At 36.3% G+C, this 19,387-nt stretch overlaps 1 protein-coding gene across 1 annotated transcript in view; it reads right to left on the bottom strand.

The window, feature by feature from the left end:
• Window positions 1–431: 431 nt before the first annotated feature.
• LOC106708341 overlaps window positions 432–19,387 on the bottom strand; it is a 50,589-nt gene continuing 31,633 nt past the window's right edge. Inside the window, exons 3-11 of the mRNA XM_045682582.1 lie at window positions 12,852–12,963; window positions 11,665–12,134; window positions 11,157–11,293; window positions 5,450–5,546; window positions 4,904–5,238; window positions 3,602–3,751; window positions 2,859–3,042; window positions 1,582–1,860; window positions 432–979 (exon numbers count right to left, since the gene is read on the bottom strand). Of these exons, the coding sequence (XP_045538538.1) occupies window positions 638–979; window positions 1,582–1,860; window positions 2,859–3,042; window positions 3,602–3,751; window positions 4,904–5,238; window positions 5,450–5,546; window positions 11,157–11,293; window positions 11,665–12,134; window positions 12,852–12,963 (2,106 nt within the window). The 3' untranslated portion in view covers window positions 432–637. The remainder of the gene's footprint in view (window positions 980–1,581; window positions 1,861–2,858; window positions 3,043–3,601; window positions 3,752–4,903; window positions 5,239–5,449; window positions 5,547–11,156; window positions 11,294–11,664; window positions 12,135–12,851; window positions 12,964–19,387) is intronic.

The following is a 19,387-nucleotide window of genomic DNA, read 5'->3' as shown; positions in this document are numbered from 1 at the left end:
TCAGCGAGAAACCTCCATCAGCGAGAAACCTCCATCAGCGAGAAACCTCCATCAGCGAGAAACCTCCATCAGCGAGAAACCTCCATCAGCGAGAAACCTCCATCAGCGAGAAACCTCTAGCAGCGAGAAACCTCCATCAGCGAGAAACCTCCATCAGCGAGAAACCTCCATCAGCGAGAAACCTCTAGCAGCGAGAAACCTCCATCAGCGAGAAACCTCCATCAGCGAGAAACCTCCATCAGCGAGAAACCTCCATCAGCGAGAAACCTCTAGCAGCGAGAAACCTCCATCAGCGAGAAACCTCCATCAGCGAGAAACCTCCATCAGCGAGAAACCTCTAGCAGCGAGAAACCTCCATCAGCGAGAAACCTCCATCAGCGAGAAACCTCCATCAGCGAGAAACCTCCATCAGCGAGAAACCTCCATCAGCGAGAAACCTCTATCAGCGAGAAAAATATTGCGGTATTTAAGTTCTTTACATTTTCCCATATATTTGTTTTTTTTTTCACAAGGTTTCCTTTTTTCTAGATTATTTACCTTTTTATATTATAGGAAGCCTATACAACTTTTACTTAATTTCGAACGCTATTTTAAATATTTTTAGTTCCACTAAGTGTCAATTATATCACTGAATTCACTAAGTCACTAATTCTCTTAGTTTTGTTTTTAACATTTTCACTTTTTTATTAACTGCACTTTTATAATTGTTTTTAGAATCAGTTATTCTGTGTTCAGATTTATTTCTACTAGTTAGTCGTTGTTGAAACAATTCGTAGAAGTTAGGTAGTGGGGTATCCACAAGCTGTGCCTCCTGTGGGGTGAGCAGAGGTGATGTGTTTGTCTGCGGCGTGCCGTCGGCTAACCGCGGATAGCACGCGGCCATGTTCTGTATAAAATGATTGAACATCGCCGTCTCTGAGAACCATTCGAGGAAATATTGGTTCTGTTTAGAAGATGCATTCTTCACGAATGATTCTTTCTGTAAAAAAATTGAACAAAAATTTATCTTTATTATATTACTAGCTGTCGCCTGCGACTCCGTCCGTGCGCAGTTTCATGTCACAAAATTTCATGAGAATCGGTCAAGCCGTTTCGGAGGAGTACGGTGACGAAAACTGTGACACGAGAATTTTATATATTAGATATTATTTATATATAAAAATCTTTCAGTCAAATTTCACATGTACCCTTATTTTGGTCTAACTTACTGGATATGATAATTATCATCTCAATTATTCACTTATGTCGTGAATATAAACGAATAAAATGTTTCAATTGTTTCCTAAGCAAGTGTTTATTTACTATTTAGTTTTATGAAGTTCTCATAGATGGCGGTGTACATTCATCGATGAGATTCTTCAATAGTTTAACATCTAGGTTGCAAATACATCCAATAGATGGCGCTGTATTCTATTTCTTAGAATTCTATTACTTTATTTATTTATTAAGTTTTTTTTTTTTAAATCAGAGCAGACGGAGTTGAGGGCGACAGTTAGTTATATTATAATTTTCAGGAAATAATTATTAGGTTATGAATTTTACATAGGAAATGAGTTATGAGTGCTGAAAATGTATACTTACGTCGAATACAACACCATTCTTGCCCATTTCCCCTTCCTTTAGGTCTCTAACAATGAAGAACTTCCAAAAATCACCCAAAATATCTACGAAAAACCTCAAAAAGGCTTCCGATATCATTACATTTCTTGTTTTAGTGTCTTCTTGTTTGTCTTTCTGTTTGATTGACTCCATTTGTAGTGAAGTTTTGAGAGTTTTGTAGCTGGAAGTTGGTAGAATAGTCGACTCATCTCCTTGATAGAATAACACCTTGTTTGGATGTGTTAGATCTATTAGCATGCCCTGGAAAATGGAGAGAAATTTAGTAACATCTTACTAATATTATAAATGCGAAAGTTTACATGGATGGATGGAGGGATGGATGACCAATGGATCTTGATGAAATTTAGCACAGATGTAGAAACATAGTCTACAATAAGGATTCCCAAAGTGGTCGATATTGAACTTAAAGCATTGCTAATTCTAACTCTGTCTTCTATTGACCTAAGTCAGAATGAATAATAATAATTAATCTTAAAAGTAGATAATTTGACCATGTGGGGGTCTGAGGTAACAGATCATTTTGGAAAAGGGGGTCACTTGTCCAAAATAGTTTGGGGATCCCTGGTCTAGAAGAACACATAAGCTGCATTTAAGTTTTTTTAATTCCACGCAGACGGAGTCGTGGGCGAGAGCTAGTATTAGTAATATATATAAAATCAGATATAAAGTCATCTTCGGTAATTTATGCTTACGCATATATTTATGTATAGAGCGTAAGATGGCTCAGGGATTAAGAAATTGACTTGTAATATGCAGGTCCTCAGTTCGAATCCCACCTTGTACTAATGTTTTTCGATTTACATATGTACATTTATCTGACGTTCTTAATGTGAAGGAAAACATCATGATGCTGCACATATCTGACAAGAAATTCAATGATATGTATGAAGTCAACCCGCACTGTGTCAGTGTGGTTGACTATGACCTAGTCACCCCTAACTTGGGGTAGACTCTGAGCCCCTCAGTGGGAACGTATAGTAAGCTGATGATTCATGTAAGTGGATGGAACCTCGACTGAACCAATATAGATAAATTAGGTGTCATTCTCATCATTTTCTTCTCTTGAGTGTCATAGATAGTTAATCCGGATATATAAAAAATATACAGTTAAACCTGGATAAGCGAGAAACCTCTGCAAGCGAGAAAAAAATCACGATTCCTTTGATTCTCGCTTTACCTAGTTCGACTGTAATAAATGTTTCTGTTAAAATGTTTCAGAAGTGTAGACACAGACGTACCTCTTCAAACAGTATATTGTCAGTAAGTTGAGTGTCGCCGGCGCTGAGCATGCCCGCCAGTATTGGCAGCGGCGCCTCCAGCACCTCGCGCTGGATGTCTGCTGGAATGCTGGCGATGAGCGGCTGCTGCCACACCAGCGGGTACAGCGCCGCCTGCAGACCCTCCATGCACGATGACACCACGCTGACGTACACATAAGTTGATCATTTATTTTGACTAACTGACGCATTTAGGTTTAATAGATGAATTAAGAATAACCCTAAGTGTAGTTTTCTAATACTAAATCGACAATAATTAAGACAACTAATGTAGTAATTTAAAAAGAAAAAATAATCCGGCTCGAAGGATCAATTTGTGCACAATTTTTTTAACAAACACCTTAATTAACCCTAAGTGTAGATTTCTAATACTAAATCAACAGCTTGAGATACCACTAAAGTAATAATTTAAAAAGAAAAAATAATCCGACTCGAAGGATCAATTTGTGCACAATTTTTTTTTGAACAATCACGTTAAATTACTCTAAGAATAGATTTCTAATACTAAATCAACAATTATGGAGACAATGTTAATAATGTAATAATTTAAAAAGAAAAAATAATCCGACTTGAAGGATCACTTTGTTCACTTCTTTTTTTTTTTGGACAAACACGTTAAATGTGAACAAACACACAAAAAACACAAACTCCTGCATATTCTGTACACAAAAAAACTTATTTGTGTATACATCCACTAAGGTTACCTGAGCTGGTTTCCCATGATGACGACCTTTCTCTCCAGGAGTAAGGAGCTGAACACCTTTATGACCAGCCCGGCGCCGAAGGAGTCCAGCAACACGGAGAAGTTGTCCTCATCCACACGTGGCTCTATGGGCCTTTTAATGATCTTCGTTCTAGAAGATAACAGGATATTAACATTAAAAAAAATCTGATATTCAGACATAAATTTCAAGTATATAACAAGTTAAAATAATAATAATAATACACTTCTTTATTGTCATCATAAGGAATACAATATTTCAGGCATTAATAATAGAAAAAGGAGCCAAAAATAAGGAGCCAACTGAAAACCAGCGCAGGGACTGCTTTAGGCCGTCTCTGCATACGCTGAGTTGGCCCCTTTTACCACATTTCACTAAATTATTTTCATAAATATGTGCTGTGAATTTTTTTTTCTCTTGTACTTGTGTGGTAATAAACGAGTTTCTTTCTTTAAAAAAAAAAATATATGACAACAATGGGCTGCAGGCTCAGCGTGTACCGTAAGGCATAGCCTTGTGGAGCTGGTTTTCAGCCTGTCCCGGTGGGCCATGCGCCCGTTTAGAGGTGCCAAAGTGGAGGTTAGCATGAATAATTGTGACAATCGTCTTCGTATCATCAATTATGTAGAAATTTACACTTTTGAAGTACTTTATACCCGATAGGGGGCGCTGTAAAGATTTTAATTCAAATGTTGATGACAATACGATGGTGATTGTAACAAATAATCGTGTTAAGGCCACAGACTTGAAATATTAGAAATCTTATTAATATTATAAATGCGAGTGTTAAGATGGATGTTTGTTTTTTTATATTACAAGATGGCAAACAAGCAAGCGGCCACATGAATTCTCCGAAATGGCGAAGCGACCGCTGCCCATAGACATTCGCAATTACAGCCTTGCCTATCCTCAATCGACGAAGGAGATGCACAAAAAGAGAATATTTAACCTTCCTATACATCTCCTTCAACGAATTCACCTCCCCTTCCCATCCCTTCCTTATAAGAAAAGGGTGGGAAGGGAAAGAGGACTAAAATTAGGTCTCCGGTACCACACTCATCAGACGAAACGCGGTAGTTTGAAGGTATCTCCGGAACAGCTCAACGGATCTTGATAAAATTTGTCACAGATGTAGAACATTGGAAGAACGTATAGGCTACTCATTAAGTTTTTTTTAATACCACACAGACGGAGTTGCGGGTAAAAGCTAGTACTCATTAAAATCTAAAGGAATAATTGAAGTTTGGTTGTCTAAGTTAAGTTAACAAAAAGTTATAATCGAACCTTGGTCCTCCTAGATCCAGCAAAACCCTTTTCGGACTATTATTGTTATGCAGATCGTAAAACTCTGGCATATCCTTTACATTGTCCAGCATACTGTCCACTTTGAGCAACTTCCTCTGTCTGGTCTCGGTGGAGACCACGTCAGGTCCGGTCTTGGCAAAGATCTCACCAAGGTTGACCGAGTTCCGAGCACTCGCGGTCTGGTCGTGGTCTCTCGTGTATGTGATGGTAATGTCTTCCCCAGGATTGGGGAAGTCGCTTTCAAACAGCTGCTGCAGTAGTAAATTTGTCTCTACTTCCGAGTTGCCGTGTTTAGATTCGATTTCTTGCAGTACCTAGAAATTTAATTCAAAAAGGTAGAAATAACAAACCCAACTTATACATCTGTTTTTGACAGTGGAAATCTACGGTAAGCAAACAGCAACAAAGAAGGTTACGTAAGCCTTATTACTATAAGCATAAGGTCTACTTTTCTCAGTTAAGTTTTCAAAGACATTTAAACATAATTATTAGACTAAAATACTTGTACAATGAATGCTGAATTACCTTATAATAAAATCCTGGCGCTCGATATTTCCCTATGAGACAGTAGCAGAGCGGCAGACAAGTGGTGGCGCCCTCTGGCAACACTCGCCGGCAGTACCTGGTATAAAAAAATTAATAACTCCCATAGTCAACATATTTAATCCAATAACATACAAATCCATACGAAAAAACACTTCAAAATAATGAAGAAAGAAAGAAAGAAAGAAGAAGAAAGAAGAAAGTTTATTAACACAAAAAAGATTAAACCAAAAAACAATAACCTTATACTAACATAAAATTACACATAATTAATCTGGAATATTAAGTTACCATTTATGGTATTTAGGGTAATCTTGTGATGCCCACACTAGGCATAGCCTGTATCGTGGGCACCGATATTCAATAAAGAAATACAATATTCAGAACACAAAATAACAAAAACCCTCATTCACGGCATTTTAGCATTTAACAATTATAAGTTACTCCAGTATACAATTGAAAAATAAATAAATAAATTTAAGTAAATGGAAAAATAACAAAATAAAATTAATATAGATACTATAAATATGTATGTATGGTACGGATTTATAAATAGATAAGATATAAATATATTAAAGGATCTAGGATTGTATCTTCAAAAGGTACTCAGTATCTTTATAATCTAAGGTAAGCAGCCACTTCAGTAAGATGGATTTGGCTTGTGGCAACGATTTCTTTAATAAATCGCAACGCTTTACTACCGAGTTATAAATATGAAATTTCATAAAGGAGCCCGTGCGTTGTGCAAAGTAGCATTTAACTGATGGCACGGGTAAAAGGTAGACTCTGCGAGACAGCCTACTTTTGTGTTCAGCGGATCCAAGCACACTTTTATGCACCATCATCACAGTTTTGTATATGTATAATTGCCTTACGGTAAGAGTGCCAGAATCTCTGTATAGATCCGTCGTGGGGTACCGATAAGGTTTTTGCATCATGACTTTTAAGACGGAACGTTGAGCTCTTTCAATTCGAATCATAGTGGTGGCACTCGCAGCGCCCCAGCAAGATATGCAATAGGTCAGAAGAGATTGGCACAACGCAAAGTATATGCTTTTTAAAATATCTAAGCTGGTCACATCTCGTAATTTTCTCATGATACCAATTACTCTTTGCACCCGAGAGGTAAGCGATTCAATGTGGTCTTTAAAAGTCAATTTTTCGTCTATGAGGACTCCCAGATATTTTACTACACTTGTTCTTCTCAAGGATTCGCAGTCGCAGACGACGGTGTTACAAAGAGAATGATGTAATTTAATAACAGTACTTTGATCGGGTGCAGAAGCTGCTGTTTTGTGGAAGCAGATATAGTTGGTCTTTTTTACATTAAGGGTCAAGAGGTTATTTTGGAGCCAGACACTAACCCGAGACATACCTAGCTGAGAATTTTGAAGAGCTTCTTGCCAAGTTAAACCATCAAATATGATTGCAGTATCATCCGCGTAGCATATAATATCTGCATTACCTATTGATAAATCATGGATATTATTTATGTAAATGGTGAACAGCGTAGGACCTATAATACTGCCCTGCGGGACCCCAAAACTGATGGACTGCGGGCTGCTCATGACTTGGCCAATCCTAACACATTGCTTGCGGTCTGAAAGGTAGCTTCTGAACCAGTCAAGGGCAATGCCTCTTACACCAATATTAAATAGTTTTTGTAAAAGGATAGGAGCAGACACTGTGTCGAAAGCCTTGGCCAAGTCTAAAAAGACAGCAACACAACATTTTTTGTCACCAAGTTTTGAAGAAACGGTGGAAATTAGAAGGGAAACTGCATCTTCAGTGCTCCTACCCTTTTGAAAACCAAATTGTCTCGGAGCAATAACATTTTGGGATCTCAGATAGTTAGCCAAACGGTTGTTAACAAGTTTTTCAAGCAATTTCGAAAAAGAACTTAGCAAGGAGATTGGCCTGTAATTCTCAATCTGTGTCTTGGGACCACTTTTATAAACAGGGATTACAGCAGCTAGTTTCCAGAGAGAGGGGAAAGTGCCACTTGTCATGCTCAAATTAAGGATAAAAGTTAATGGCATTAAGATAGCATCCTTAACGTGTTTTATTAAGAGGTTTGACCAGCCATCAATGCCTGTAGCTTTTCCACTTTGAAGAGACAAGATTAATGAGTTCACTTCTTCGCAATCTGTAGGGTACATGTAAAATGAATTTGGCGGTGTTGTTTTGGGTTGGACTTTTTTAGCAAGATCCGCTTCCGTCATATTGATATCTGATAAAATCTGATTTGCAAGACGATGACCAAGGGTGGAGAAGTAAACATTGTGTTGGTCGAGGCGCATACGGGTGGTATTTGTGTTGTCTGCTAACAATTCAGTGGGATCGTGCCTTTTGTGAGTGATGCCGCACATTGTTTTAATTGACCGCCATAGCTTCTTCGGATTATGTTTGTTTTCATTAATTTCATTCCTTTCATGTTGTAATCGTATTTTACGCAAGAGACTAACAAGAAAATTGTGGTACCTTTTATAAGAGATTTGCAGGATCATATTGTCTGGTTCTAGCTTTGCACGATGATGAAGGCGGTCTCGATGTCTCATGCAACGCATGAGTCCTGAAGTAATCCAGGGCTTGAGGTTATATTGCGTTCTACTCAAACGGACTTCACACGTATGCCTTTTTAAAGTAGCAACTAAAACATCCGAGAACTTTTTAACAGCTTCATTTACGTTAGTATTAGTTGTGACATCACTCCAGTCTCTCTCTGAAAGGTCATTTCGTATGCCAGTAAAGTCTCTTTTAAGCACAGTCCGGTTTGGTCGCCTAAGGTTATATTTATTAAGGCTCAACCCAATCATAACAGGGAAATGATCAGTAATATCAGATTGGCAGACAATACCTACTGGGGTTAGGTTACGATGAAAGTTAGTGAAGTATATGTGGTCGAGACACGATGACCCTCTGGTAGATTTGGTAATGGCTGGAGTAAATCCGTGCTCAGCTAGGAAGCATTGATATTCTAGGACTCGAGAACTAGTTTTATCCAATATATCTATGTTTAGGTCGCCAGCTAGGATCAAAGGTATACCACTGTTATTTTTAACATAACTCTCAATGGAAGATAGAAAATTATCAATGTTATGACATGACGGAGAGCGGTAAATGGCGAATATGGTGGCTATATTTTGTATATTAACAGCTAGACAATTAGCATCGTTGATGGATGGCTCTATAATTGACGGGTTCCAGACATCACTAACGTAGACTACAACTCCACTGTTTTGATTAATATTACGTTCTGTTTTGAAAGAAGTGTATCCTGGTATTTGTGGGACAATCACAGTCTCGTTTAGCCAGCATTCTGTCAGGATGAGTACATCGAAACTTAAATCCGAACGTGTTAGTGCAATGAGAAACGTATCAAAGTTTTTTTGTATGCTTCTAATGTTAAGGGCAAGTAGTTTGAAATTATGGCTTGATGTAAAACATTCTTTACATGATTCAATTTCATGAACAACACGGCAGTCAACCTTTAATGAGTCCAAATTATCTACCAATTCTTCTAGGATTTGATTGAATTTAATACTAAAATTATCCACAACTGTGTATTAAAAGAAACATACGTTGTTGTTTTGAGAAAGCTGCGCAAATTAATTGTAGGTGAATGTTTTAAATAGTACTTACAAGTGAAATATAAATAGGTTTGATAATGAAGATCCTGAAATATAATAGTTAAAGTTGTAATATATACTAGCCAATTACTTGTAACAAATATTAAATGATTTAATACTATTAATTTATTAGACGACATGATTATATAGTCTATTGTACGTGAATATGGAGTATAGATGTGATAAACATAATAAAATATGGAACAGCATAACATTTTGACACGAAGCATAATAAGACACAGACTCTTACAGCTAGCAATTAAAAATGCTACAGGTTGAAAACAAACCTTTCTACATAGTAAGTGATATTTGAATTTACCATAATAATTTGTCTTTACATAACAATGTATTAACCCAGGTCTAGGAGAATCCAAATAAACACTTATAACCGTAAGAACAATGAATAGAATGTAAATTACGACATATATAATTATATTACTCCGCCGTTGAGGCCGCAGGCCGGAAGATTTGATCCAGGTCCTTGGAACTACGTATACGTACAGCAGGCTTTTTTTCCTTCTCTCTGACATAAATTGCGCCATTGTTACACCAACAAAATGCGTAGCCTCCTTTTTTAGATCTCGTCCTGGCTTCGCGAAATAATTGCCGATTTTCCTTGGTAAGCCTTTCATTAAGATATATCTTACGTGCGACACCGGGTATCTGTAGGTCGGTGGTACTCAGGTTGCGACGCGACTTCGAGGCCTGAACTAGTTCATCTCGCTTATACCGCCGCAGCAGACGTACGACCACAGGGCGACACATCCCTTGCGCTTCGTCGGGCCTTTCGGTGACGGGAGCAGGGCGACGAGGCCCTGCACGCATGATATAGTCCACGTCATCATCCTTCAGTTCCACGCCGAGTTTTTGAGCAACGATCTTTACGGAATGCTGTAAGGTTACATTCTGGGCTTCAGGTATTCCGATAATTTCTATTTCGTTATTCGCGAAAGTCTGTCTTTGATTATGTAAATCATCCTCCAAACGAGCGACGGTAGCCTTGAGATTGGTTAATTCATAATCTCGTTGTTCTAATACTTTTAACCGTTTGTCAGTGGTTTTAAGTGAGGCGACAATTTCGTCCAGGCGAGAATGGCAGAAACAAATAGACTTGGTCACATCCTCTAGTTGTAATTTAAGAGAGGATATTTCCTTTGTCAGATTTCGTAGCTCATTTGTAAACTCAGCTATCTCGGAGCCGGTTTTTGGTAGCACGCTGCAATCGGGGCATTTCCAAGTTTTTTTCTTCTCAGCTGAATTAGCCAGCGGAACACACAAAGTGCAAAAACATTTTTCACAAGTAATCGAAGTACATTTTGTAATGTTAGCTTCTTTCGTAGTTTTCAAACATCCCGCGCACTTCATAGTGTTTAGTATTTCAGGCGAGCACTTTTGTAAGTACGAGTTAACGTAAGCAAAAAATCTTTGTATTTATTGCAAACGGACTACAACCAATTAACACTGAGTCACAGTCACGGCATATAGTTCGGAATACCAGTGGATGCGAATTTCACGGTTATGCAGTGGACGGAACCGCGAGAGTTGCTTGCGCGCGCGCTTAGCAATGCCCACGCGTCGATCGGTGAATTTTTAACAATTAGTTTTTAACTTATTAAAAAGATATTCACTATTTATTTATAGCACAATGTGTTACGCGAACTATGCACCACAATTTGTTGAAACTTTGAAACTATAATATCGACATAATACAATACTTTATAATTAAATACGCGGAGCGACATGAACTTCGATTACGCGCCGGAGGGTAGAATTGATATCATAATGTTAATTTTATCTTACTAATATTATAAATGCGAATGTTTGGATAGATGGATGGATGGATGTTTGTTTGAAGGTATCTCCAGAACGACTCAACGGATCGCTGAAATTTGGCATAAATGTAGAACATGCCTATTAAGTTGTTTTTTTTTTTACTCCGAAAGGACGGAATCGTATTTTATAATCTAAAAATATATTTTCATTAATCAATAAGTCGCAGCTGTCACTATAAAATCACGCCTTACTAGTAGTTTAGTGGAAAAAAGGTTTAAAGCACTGACCCGTAGCTGCGCTCACCGCGCTCGTCAGTCAGCACCAGAGAGTACTGCTGCGCTGCGCGTGCGTCTGCCGCCTCGGCCTGCGCACCGCACAGTGTCTCAGGGAACACTAGGTTCTCTATGTGCGCAGGCGCAACCACCTGTACAAAGTGTACTTACAGTCGTTAGACGATAAATAGTTTGTTAGGGTACATCTGCCATACTAACATAGGATAATATTTTTATTTCTCATTTTTTGGATTCGTTCAGACAGAGCAAAACGGAAAGTAAAGGAGATTTTTAGTTTTATAAAATTGAACTTTATATGATTGTAATAAGGTTGATTTTAATATGCATATCTTTTTTATAAAGAGCAAGCTTAAAAAAAGACGTGAGAAGTAAATTAAATATTTTTCAAATGGTATAAAGCTCAATTTTATTAGCGATAAAAAATCTTCTCGGCTCTTCTCGGTCTGTGTGAACGGACTCTTAGACTTCTTTAATAAATAAAATTACAATCCAATAAACTAACCTGACTTGGAAACACACTTTTCACATACGCCTGTCCCGTCATATAATTCATACCGACTAACAGACATATATTGAACAAGCCCCTCTCTCTTGGCTCAAAAGGTAGTCCAATATCCACACATCCAGTTTTCTCGTCTATGCTCTGATTGTCTATGCTATCATCACTGGCTGTCAAATCATCCTTCATAGATAACACATTCCCGCTCGAATCCGTCAAATTGAATTTGGAATCTGTCATGTCCGCCATCTTGTCTTTTGCGAGATTCGATTGAGACGCTCGGAAACTCTTCCAAGAACGAAATGTTGAATATGGATTGTCTATTATTTCTGATTTGTACGAACAGATGGACGTTTGATGGCGGAAGCGTAGGCTTTTGACATTCTTCGGGTCAAGATATGCCACCCTGGATGACACCCGTCTAACGTAGTTCTTTCTTTTTTCGGTTAGACTTCTAGTTAGCCTTACGGATTCTGAAAATAATATTGCAAACATTTTAATAAGGAGACTCAGATCTTTTTTTTTTTTCAATTTCTTAATAAAATTCTAATAGGAATCATATCAAATGGTAACCTACTAAAATAATTAGTGACTGCGTTAAACGGTCGTTTAATAAATAATAAAAAAAATTAACTATTAACACTTTGAAAAAGCATTTTCTATGCCCTTGTATGAAGTCTCTATCCAATTAAATACGCTCTATTTTATTTTCGTGAAAAATTTATAGCAAAACCAAGTGTCAAAGATCGAAATGACCTCTTTCTAAACCAGGAAAAACAATGTTTATAGTCTGTGATAAAGTTAATTATATTAGATAAGGGATGATGCAATTACACGAAAAGTTGCATATATTTGATAATGTCGAATTTAAGATTATTTTTAACCTAAACAAGTTTAATATGAGCTTTGGCGTAAAATACATATTAGCCCGATGGACCTGATTTAAATAAAACACTTTCTCGATGTAAACGTCTTCAACTATTGTAACGTTTTAACAAATCTAAATTTTTTTGTTGAAAATTGTATAGCCTAGTAACAAACATTATACCTGGCATAGACTATAACATATTTTTAACTAATAAAATTCGTAAGGCAACGACATTTTTCTCTTACAGCCAACAGACGTCAGCTGCTGGTTAAAGTCTTCTGCATTTGACCACCCGAAAGAAGATTAAAAAAGGCAAAAGTACCTTCGCTGGTGCTGCCATCAGAGAGCTCTGTTGGGAAGCAACCAGGCTTGTTGTCGTCCATGTTGCACGCCGCAGACACCGTCTCGTAGATCTCCGTCATCAGACGGTTGAGCTGTAACCAAACAAACTAATATTGAGAGTGTCAATTTCTATTAATGCTGGGCTTTTTTCACTTCAACTCTTGTACTGAAATATCTTATCAACCCTCTCATACATTAAAAATAAATAAATTCAAAGTGAATAAAAGACAATAATCCGAATGCATAGATGCACTAGCGCCACAGACACACACTTGAACCTGCATAGAAACTTCTATAAGTATTGTCCGGTTTTAACGTGCGACCTCCACAAGCGAAAAACCTCTATAAGCGAGGAAAAAATTTCGCTCTCCCTTGGAGTCTCTCTTATTTCTGTACTTTTCTGAAAACCCTACACTCTACATTCCAAAAGGGTTCATTTAACCTCTCACTTACTGATATTATCACTTCAACATAAATCACAAACAAAACAATAATATTAATTATTGTAATTGCAATGTACAGAGTTATGACACAATAGACAATGACAAATAGATAATGGTACAAATTCTCCACGCGAATTTATGATAAACTGTTTGGGACAATTCCTAACACTACGTTTCTTTGTAACATTATCCTAAAGCTTTATAGTTTTCGGTTAAATTTTTGCCTCGCACTGCCTGGATTATTTCTAAGCCAAATAGAGCATAAGAACTTTTGTCAATGTATACATTATAGAGTAGAGATATCACTCCCTAGTGTGCGGAAAACATCGAAAAAATGGCAATTAGTAGATCAAAGAAAAATGCAACGAATTTAATTTATTCGAATTAGAAAATAATTCGAATATAAACAATACAAATCTATCTGACCTTCAACGCGACAAAACATTGAAAACACCTGCGAGTCTGATAAACGAAAAAAATAAAAATATTTTTTTTTTAAGAATTAAATGTTTTGATAACCTTAAAGTGCATAAAGATTGTGACAAATTAGAAATAACAAAGAAATGTACTACATTTTAAAGTACGTCAATTGAAAGAAAAAAACACAATAGGATGACTGTAAAATTTAACATTTTTTATATCACAGGGTGGCAAATGTGCAAATGGTCACTTGAATTAGCCGAAATACCAAGGCGACTGTTGCCCATAGACATCCATAAATCAATAAGCGTTGCCTACCTTTAAAATCAACGGAGGAGGTTTTTCACCTTCCTATGTATCCCCTCATCCGCTAAATCCACGTCCCCTTCTCATCCTTTCCTAATAAGAAAAGGGTGGGAAGGGAAATAGAACTAAAATGAGGCATTCAACATTCATTTTTTCCCTCTCATACCAAGTAATTTAAATAATTTTTGGCTCGATCTTTAGGATTGATTATTCAGTTCTGTAGTAAATGAAAGTCAAAACAAAAGCTATGATTTCTTTTCACTATCAGCAATGAACGCGAAACAAATTCGCATGATTACAAAGACGTTCAAATTAGGCGTTGACTCACAAAATTATCAAGCAATAAATTAGGACTGACTAACTGTAGGGTCGAGTCCTGCAACTTATATTTATAATTTATAATTGCTACACAAGACAAGTGGAAATATTTCGACATATTCAACTGATATATTTAACTAGCTATTGCCCGCGATTCCGTCTGCGCACAGTTAAAAAACACTTCATGTGGGCACGAAAAATAAATAGTAGCCGATTCTCAGACCTAAATACGCGTATAAAATTTATTTATCAGTATAACTAATACTGTGATATATGACAGAATAACATTTTTAAATTGTATTTTTATAATCAACATATTTTCTTATCATTTCAATTATGTAATAAGCTAATAAGTATATAACAGACTCTTCTAATAGATTCTAGAATAGACTAAAAACATCGTGAATTTTTTTCATGTAACAACCGAGTCACATAATTCATATGACAAAAATAACTGCTATTGAGTCACACTCAGAGTATTTAATAGACTAAGAACACTGGTCTATCAAAATAAAGCTACTCCAAGAGCCAGCTGAATCGTAGAGTGACTAGTAAATGTCCAAATGCTGAGCATTATTTCCTAACTTATCTGATATTACATCTAAATTATTAAACAATCTTACAAATATTATACACTAGCTTTTAGCCGCGACTCCGTCCGCGCGGAATAAAAAAAAAAGAAAAAAAAACTGGGTAAAAATTATCCTATGTCCTATTCCTGGTTCTAAGCTACATGCCCACCAATTTTCAGTCAATTCGATTCAGCCGATCTTGAGTTATAAATAGTGTAACTAACACGACTTTCTTTTATATATATAGATTATAATCTTATTACTTACTAATATTATAAATACGAATGTTTACATGGATGGGTGGATGTTTGTTTGAAGTTATATCCGGAACGGCTTAGCGAACTTTGATGAAAATTCGAATGAAGGTTCAGATGTAGAACATAGTCTGGAAGAACATATACTTATTACGTATTTTTTTAATTCCGCGCGAATGGATTCATTGGCTACGGTTAGTTAAAACGTAGTAAACAAACAAGAATGTTTTTAAACATTGATACTGGCCAGAAGGAAGTTATTGATAAGTGTATTGTCATAAGTGTATAAATAAAATTGATTTGATTGTCCAGTACATAGCCAATAGAGCGTGAAATTCCCCTACTACATCATTTTAAAAAGAAAGTCGTGTTAGTTACACTATTTATAACTCAAGATCGGTCGAACTGATTTAGCTGAAAATTGATGGGGAGGTAGTTTAGAACTAGGAGACGGACATAGGAATTTTTTATCTTGTTTGCATTTTTTTATTCCGCGCGGACGGAGTCGCCGGTAAAAGCTAGTTTTTAATAAAAACTTATGAATTCTTATCAAATAACTTAATTCGAGTATAATATCAAAAATCATGATCGTAAAAGCTTGTCTTATCATACTAAGTCATTCAGAAATCATGACACTCTGTTACGTATTTAAAAGTATAAATGAAAAACAGTTGATTGATTAGTTTGTTTATACTTGTGTGGTATCACTTATCACTTCTTATCATAAATTTAACGTCGCAACGTAGAAACAGCCTTGACAATCATACGTTGAAAAAGTATCGTCTTTATACTAGAACATTAAACGTTTAACGAAAAGAGCTCTGACAATCTAAATTACATCAAAGATTTTTTTTCAATTCAAGATATTTTATTGATTAAGATCAACAAGACGGTTTTTGAAGTCCCGGTGAGATGCATTAGAGATCAAGGAACCCTCGCAGTAGCACTTGAGGTTGGTAACCGAGAAGGTTTTAGTCAGGAATCTCACATAACAAAATCTTACGAAGATTTCCCCCTATACTAAAAAGACTGTCTACCAAACAGGTTAATATTAAACACAAAGCAGGACTAAAAGTTCAAAGAATCAATCATTACTTCGAAGCATGTAAAAAGCTTAGTAAAACTTCCAACATAAAAAAGAAACTTACAGAAAATCCTGGCACACAAAAAATTGAAATTTACCTTAATACATCATAAAACAAAAATAAACACACACACAAGGATCACAAATCACACAGAACAAGATGATAAAAATCAGGTAACCTTTTAATTCCATTTTGGTACACAATTATAACTGGACGATTCAAAACGAGCATTGGTTTTAAAAAAATAACAGAGTCTCTGAGCACGTGTGTCGGTAGGCAGTGATCTAATTTGTATAATTACGAAACATAAAGTGTCTCGATAACAAATTTATTACTGTAGAATAATGTTATGCAACGGGGCGCAAGAAAATGTGAAAAGTCTTATAAATTATATGACATTCCAGTCCGTTACAGATTACTTGGAAGCCGATTTAAGAGCCATTTAAAATGCCAGCAGTTAACAACGACGTCATTTAAGAAGTTAGAGATGCCAAAAGAGCAATAAAAGAAAAAATTCCTAGTGAAATGTTGCGGTCAATGACTGCCCTTAAACAAAATGTTAAAATGAGCTTTGGCATGTCCGTGCAAATGTTTGCATTTCTTGGCTCCCTCTCGCATAACGCGGGCCGCACATATACACAAGAACGAGGCTAGGTCACTTCTCAACATTGTTTGTGACGTATTATTGTAAAGATAATGATGCAATTAGTGGTGTTAATTAGGGTTATCGATATATCGATAAATATAACACCATCCACACATAATTAAAGATAAGTAATCTAAAAAGCATTGCCGTGTCCACGAATTTGATGCATTGTTGGGCAAATCTTTGTCTTTTGTCTTATATTTATGTAAACATCGAAGTATTAACATAAACGCATTGTGCGCAGCAGTTACCATTCTTCTAAACAAGGGATTTTCTAATTTCCTTTTCTTTCAAGTAGCATTAACTTTATCCAGGTTTAATTGTTTATTATAGAACACCAACTTTCACAATTTTAGAGAGCATACTATCCTATAATGATTAAAATTTTGTAGTCCGTTGTGTGGTACTAACAAAAAACTATTTATCCCGCGGGAACTGCACACCTTTATCGCGATCGACGCGTTAATTAGTTCAACCAAAAGTTAAACAAGCGATTAAAATCTAGCTAAGTAATAGTGCTTTAAATAAATCTTTATTATAAACATTGACGAAAATTCTAGATACTATCGATATCGAAGATTAACATATCAATATTAGTAACATCACTGGCCAACTAATTATTGCCAGATAAGGTATCGGAGGGGTCCAAAACATCTCATCGATCAGACAGTCGGTCGCCGGCGACTGACAAGAATTGGGTCCGTTTTTATCTACGCGCGAACTGGATCAAAGGAAATACGGCGAAGATCAAAGACGGCATCTCTTTACATTTGATCCGAATTTTTTAACTTGACCCCAGTTAACATGGTGTCAACGAATTAGTGATACGTGTCTGTTTATTTGAAATTTTTAAATCTCAGTACGAATGCACTGACAGATTTTAAGACTTTTGTTTGGGTCAGCATATTGTAAGTCCTGTCATTCTTATAATATTTTACAGTGGTAGAGTCCACAGAAGCTTTAACTGCTGCACAAATGGCTCATTCAACCGGTAAAATACCACGACTACACAGAAAACAGTCATAACAGAAACTCAACGTTTTGTCTGATGAGTGTGCGTGCCGATGATCAAATTTTGGTCTTCCCTTCCCCACCCTTTTCTAATAAAAGGATAGGAAGAGGCAGTGGAATTGGTGATGGAGAGGGCATATAGAAAGGGGAAATGTCTTATGTCGATTATTAGGAACGCGTCTGCAATTGCTGCAATGTCTGACGGCAGCTGTCAATTCGTTAACAGACAGGTCGTTTGCTAGTTTGCCATCGAATACTAAAAAAAAAAATAGTTTAAAGAAAGCGTTTTCGCTTGACTGCAGCTGTTTACTAGGTCTGAATGCGGGCTTGGAGGCTAAATACAAGGTCCTATTGTATTGTAAGAATGCAATGTTAACAAGTTTTTGAAAGCACAAATATAATTTCGGGAGTTTAACTGAACTGTAATTTTCCATATTTCTGCTTACATGGATTTATTTAACTAGTAAAGATTGTTGATTCTTTTAATTATGTCAACAAAATTTAAAGCCCAAAAGTATTATTACTTATTTCTTCACTTAGTACTTAGCATAAAAGGTCTTGGTAAAAAGATTTAGTTTTCTTAGTAGGTTAGAATTTTAATGAAATGAGTGACTGATCTAAATTAATATTATAAAGAGAAAAGATTTGATTGTTTTTTTATTTACAATTAACTCCTTAACTACTGAATCGTTTTGTAAAATTCTTTCGCTGTTCTGACGCTACACTATCCACAAGTGCCAGACTATATTCATCACTAGATTTTTTTAATTACTCACGCCTGCACCGCGAGGTACACATAGGTGACAAAATTCTATTTATCATTTTCAAGTCACGTTTAACCTCATTAGGTTTTACTTCAGTGCTAACATTGTTAGAAAAGGTTAATGAATTTTTTTTATAAGATAACGCTACGAAACATTATGGAATTTCCCTTGAGATTGAACATGTCCTAGGATATGACGTAACATGATTTATTGATACCGTTCTAAGTAGAGCAACGGACGAATCCCATAATGAATCTCATCAATTTTAACTTATCTAAGACTAGCTGTTGCCAGCGACTACGTCCGCGCGAAATTAAAAAAAAATTAAAAAGCAGCCTATGTGTTCTTCCAGACTATGTTCTACATCTGTGCCAAATTTCATCAACAGCCGTTGAGTCTTTACGAAGATATTTCTAACAAACATCCATCCATCCATCTAAACTTTCGCATTCATAATAAGCTTCCATTTTTAATTAATTTATTTCAAACTTAAACGATCCAAGGATTGTAGCAATTGAGAAACAAAAAATTTTTTCTAGGAAAAGGTATAATCGCGGACTAACCGCTGGTTTCTGAGAATCTCCGTTCAAATAGTATTGTTACCTCTGTTTTGTAAAAGATAATGACAGGGATGAGTAATGAGATTTGGTCTCAGAAACCAATGGTTAAATACTTGTATACCTTTTATATGGCAGCG

The sequence above is a fragment of the Papilio machaon genome, chromosome 19 (genome assembly GCF_912999745.1).
Source record: "Papilio machaon chromosome 19, ilPapMach1.1, whole genome shotgun sequence".
In the NCBI taxonomy this organism is placed as follows: Eukaryota; Metazoa; Arthropoda; class Insecta; order Lepidoptera; family Papilionidae; genus Papilio; species Papilio machaon.
This window is presented reverse-complemented; position numbering and strand designations above follow the sequence as displayed.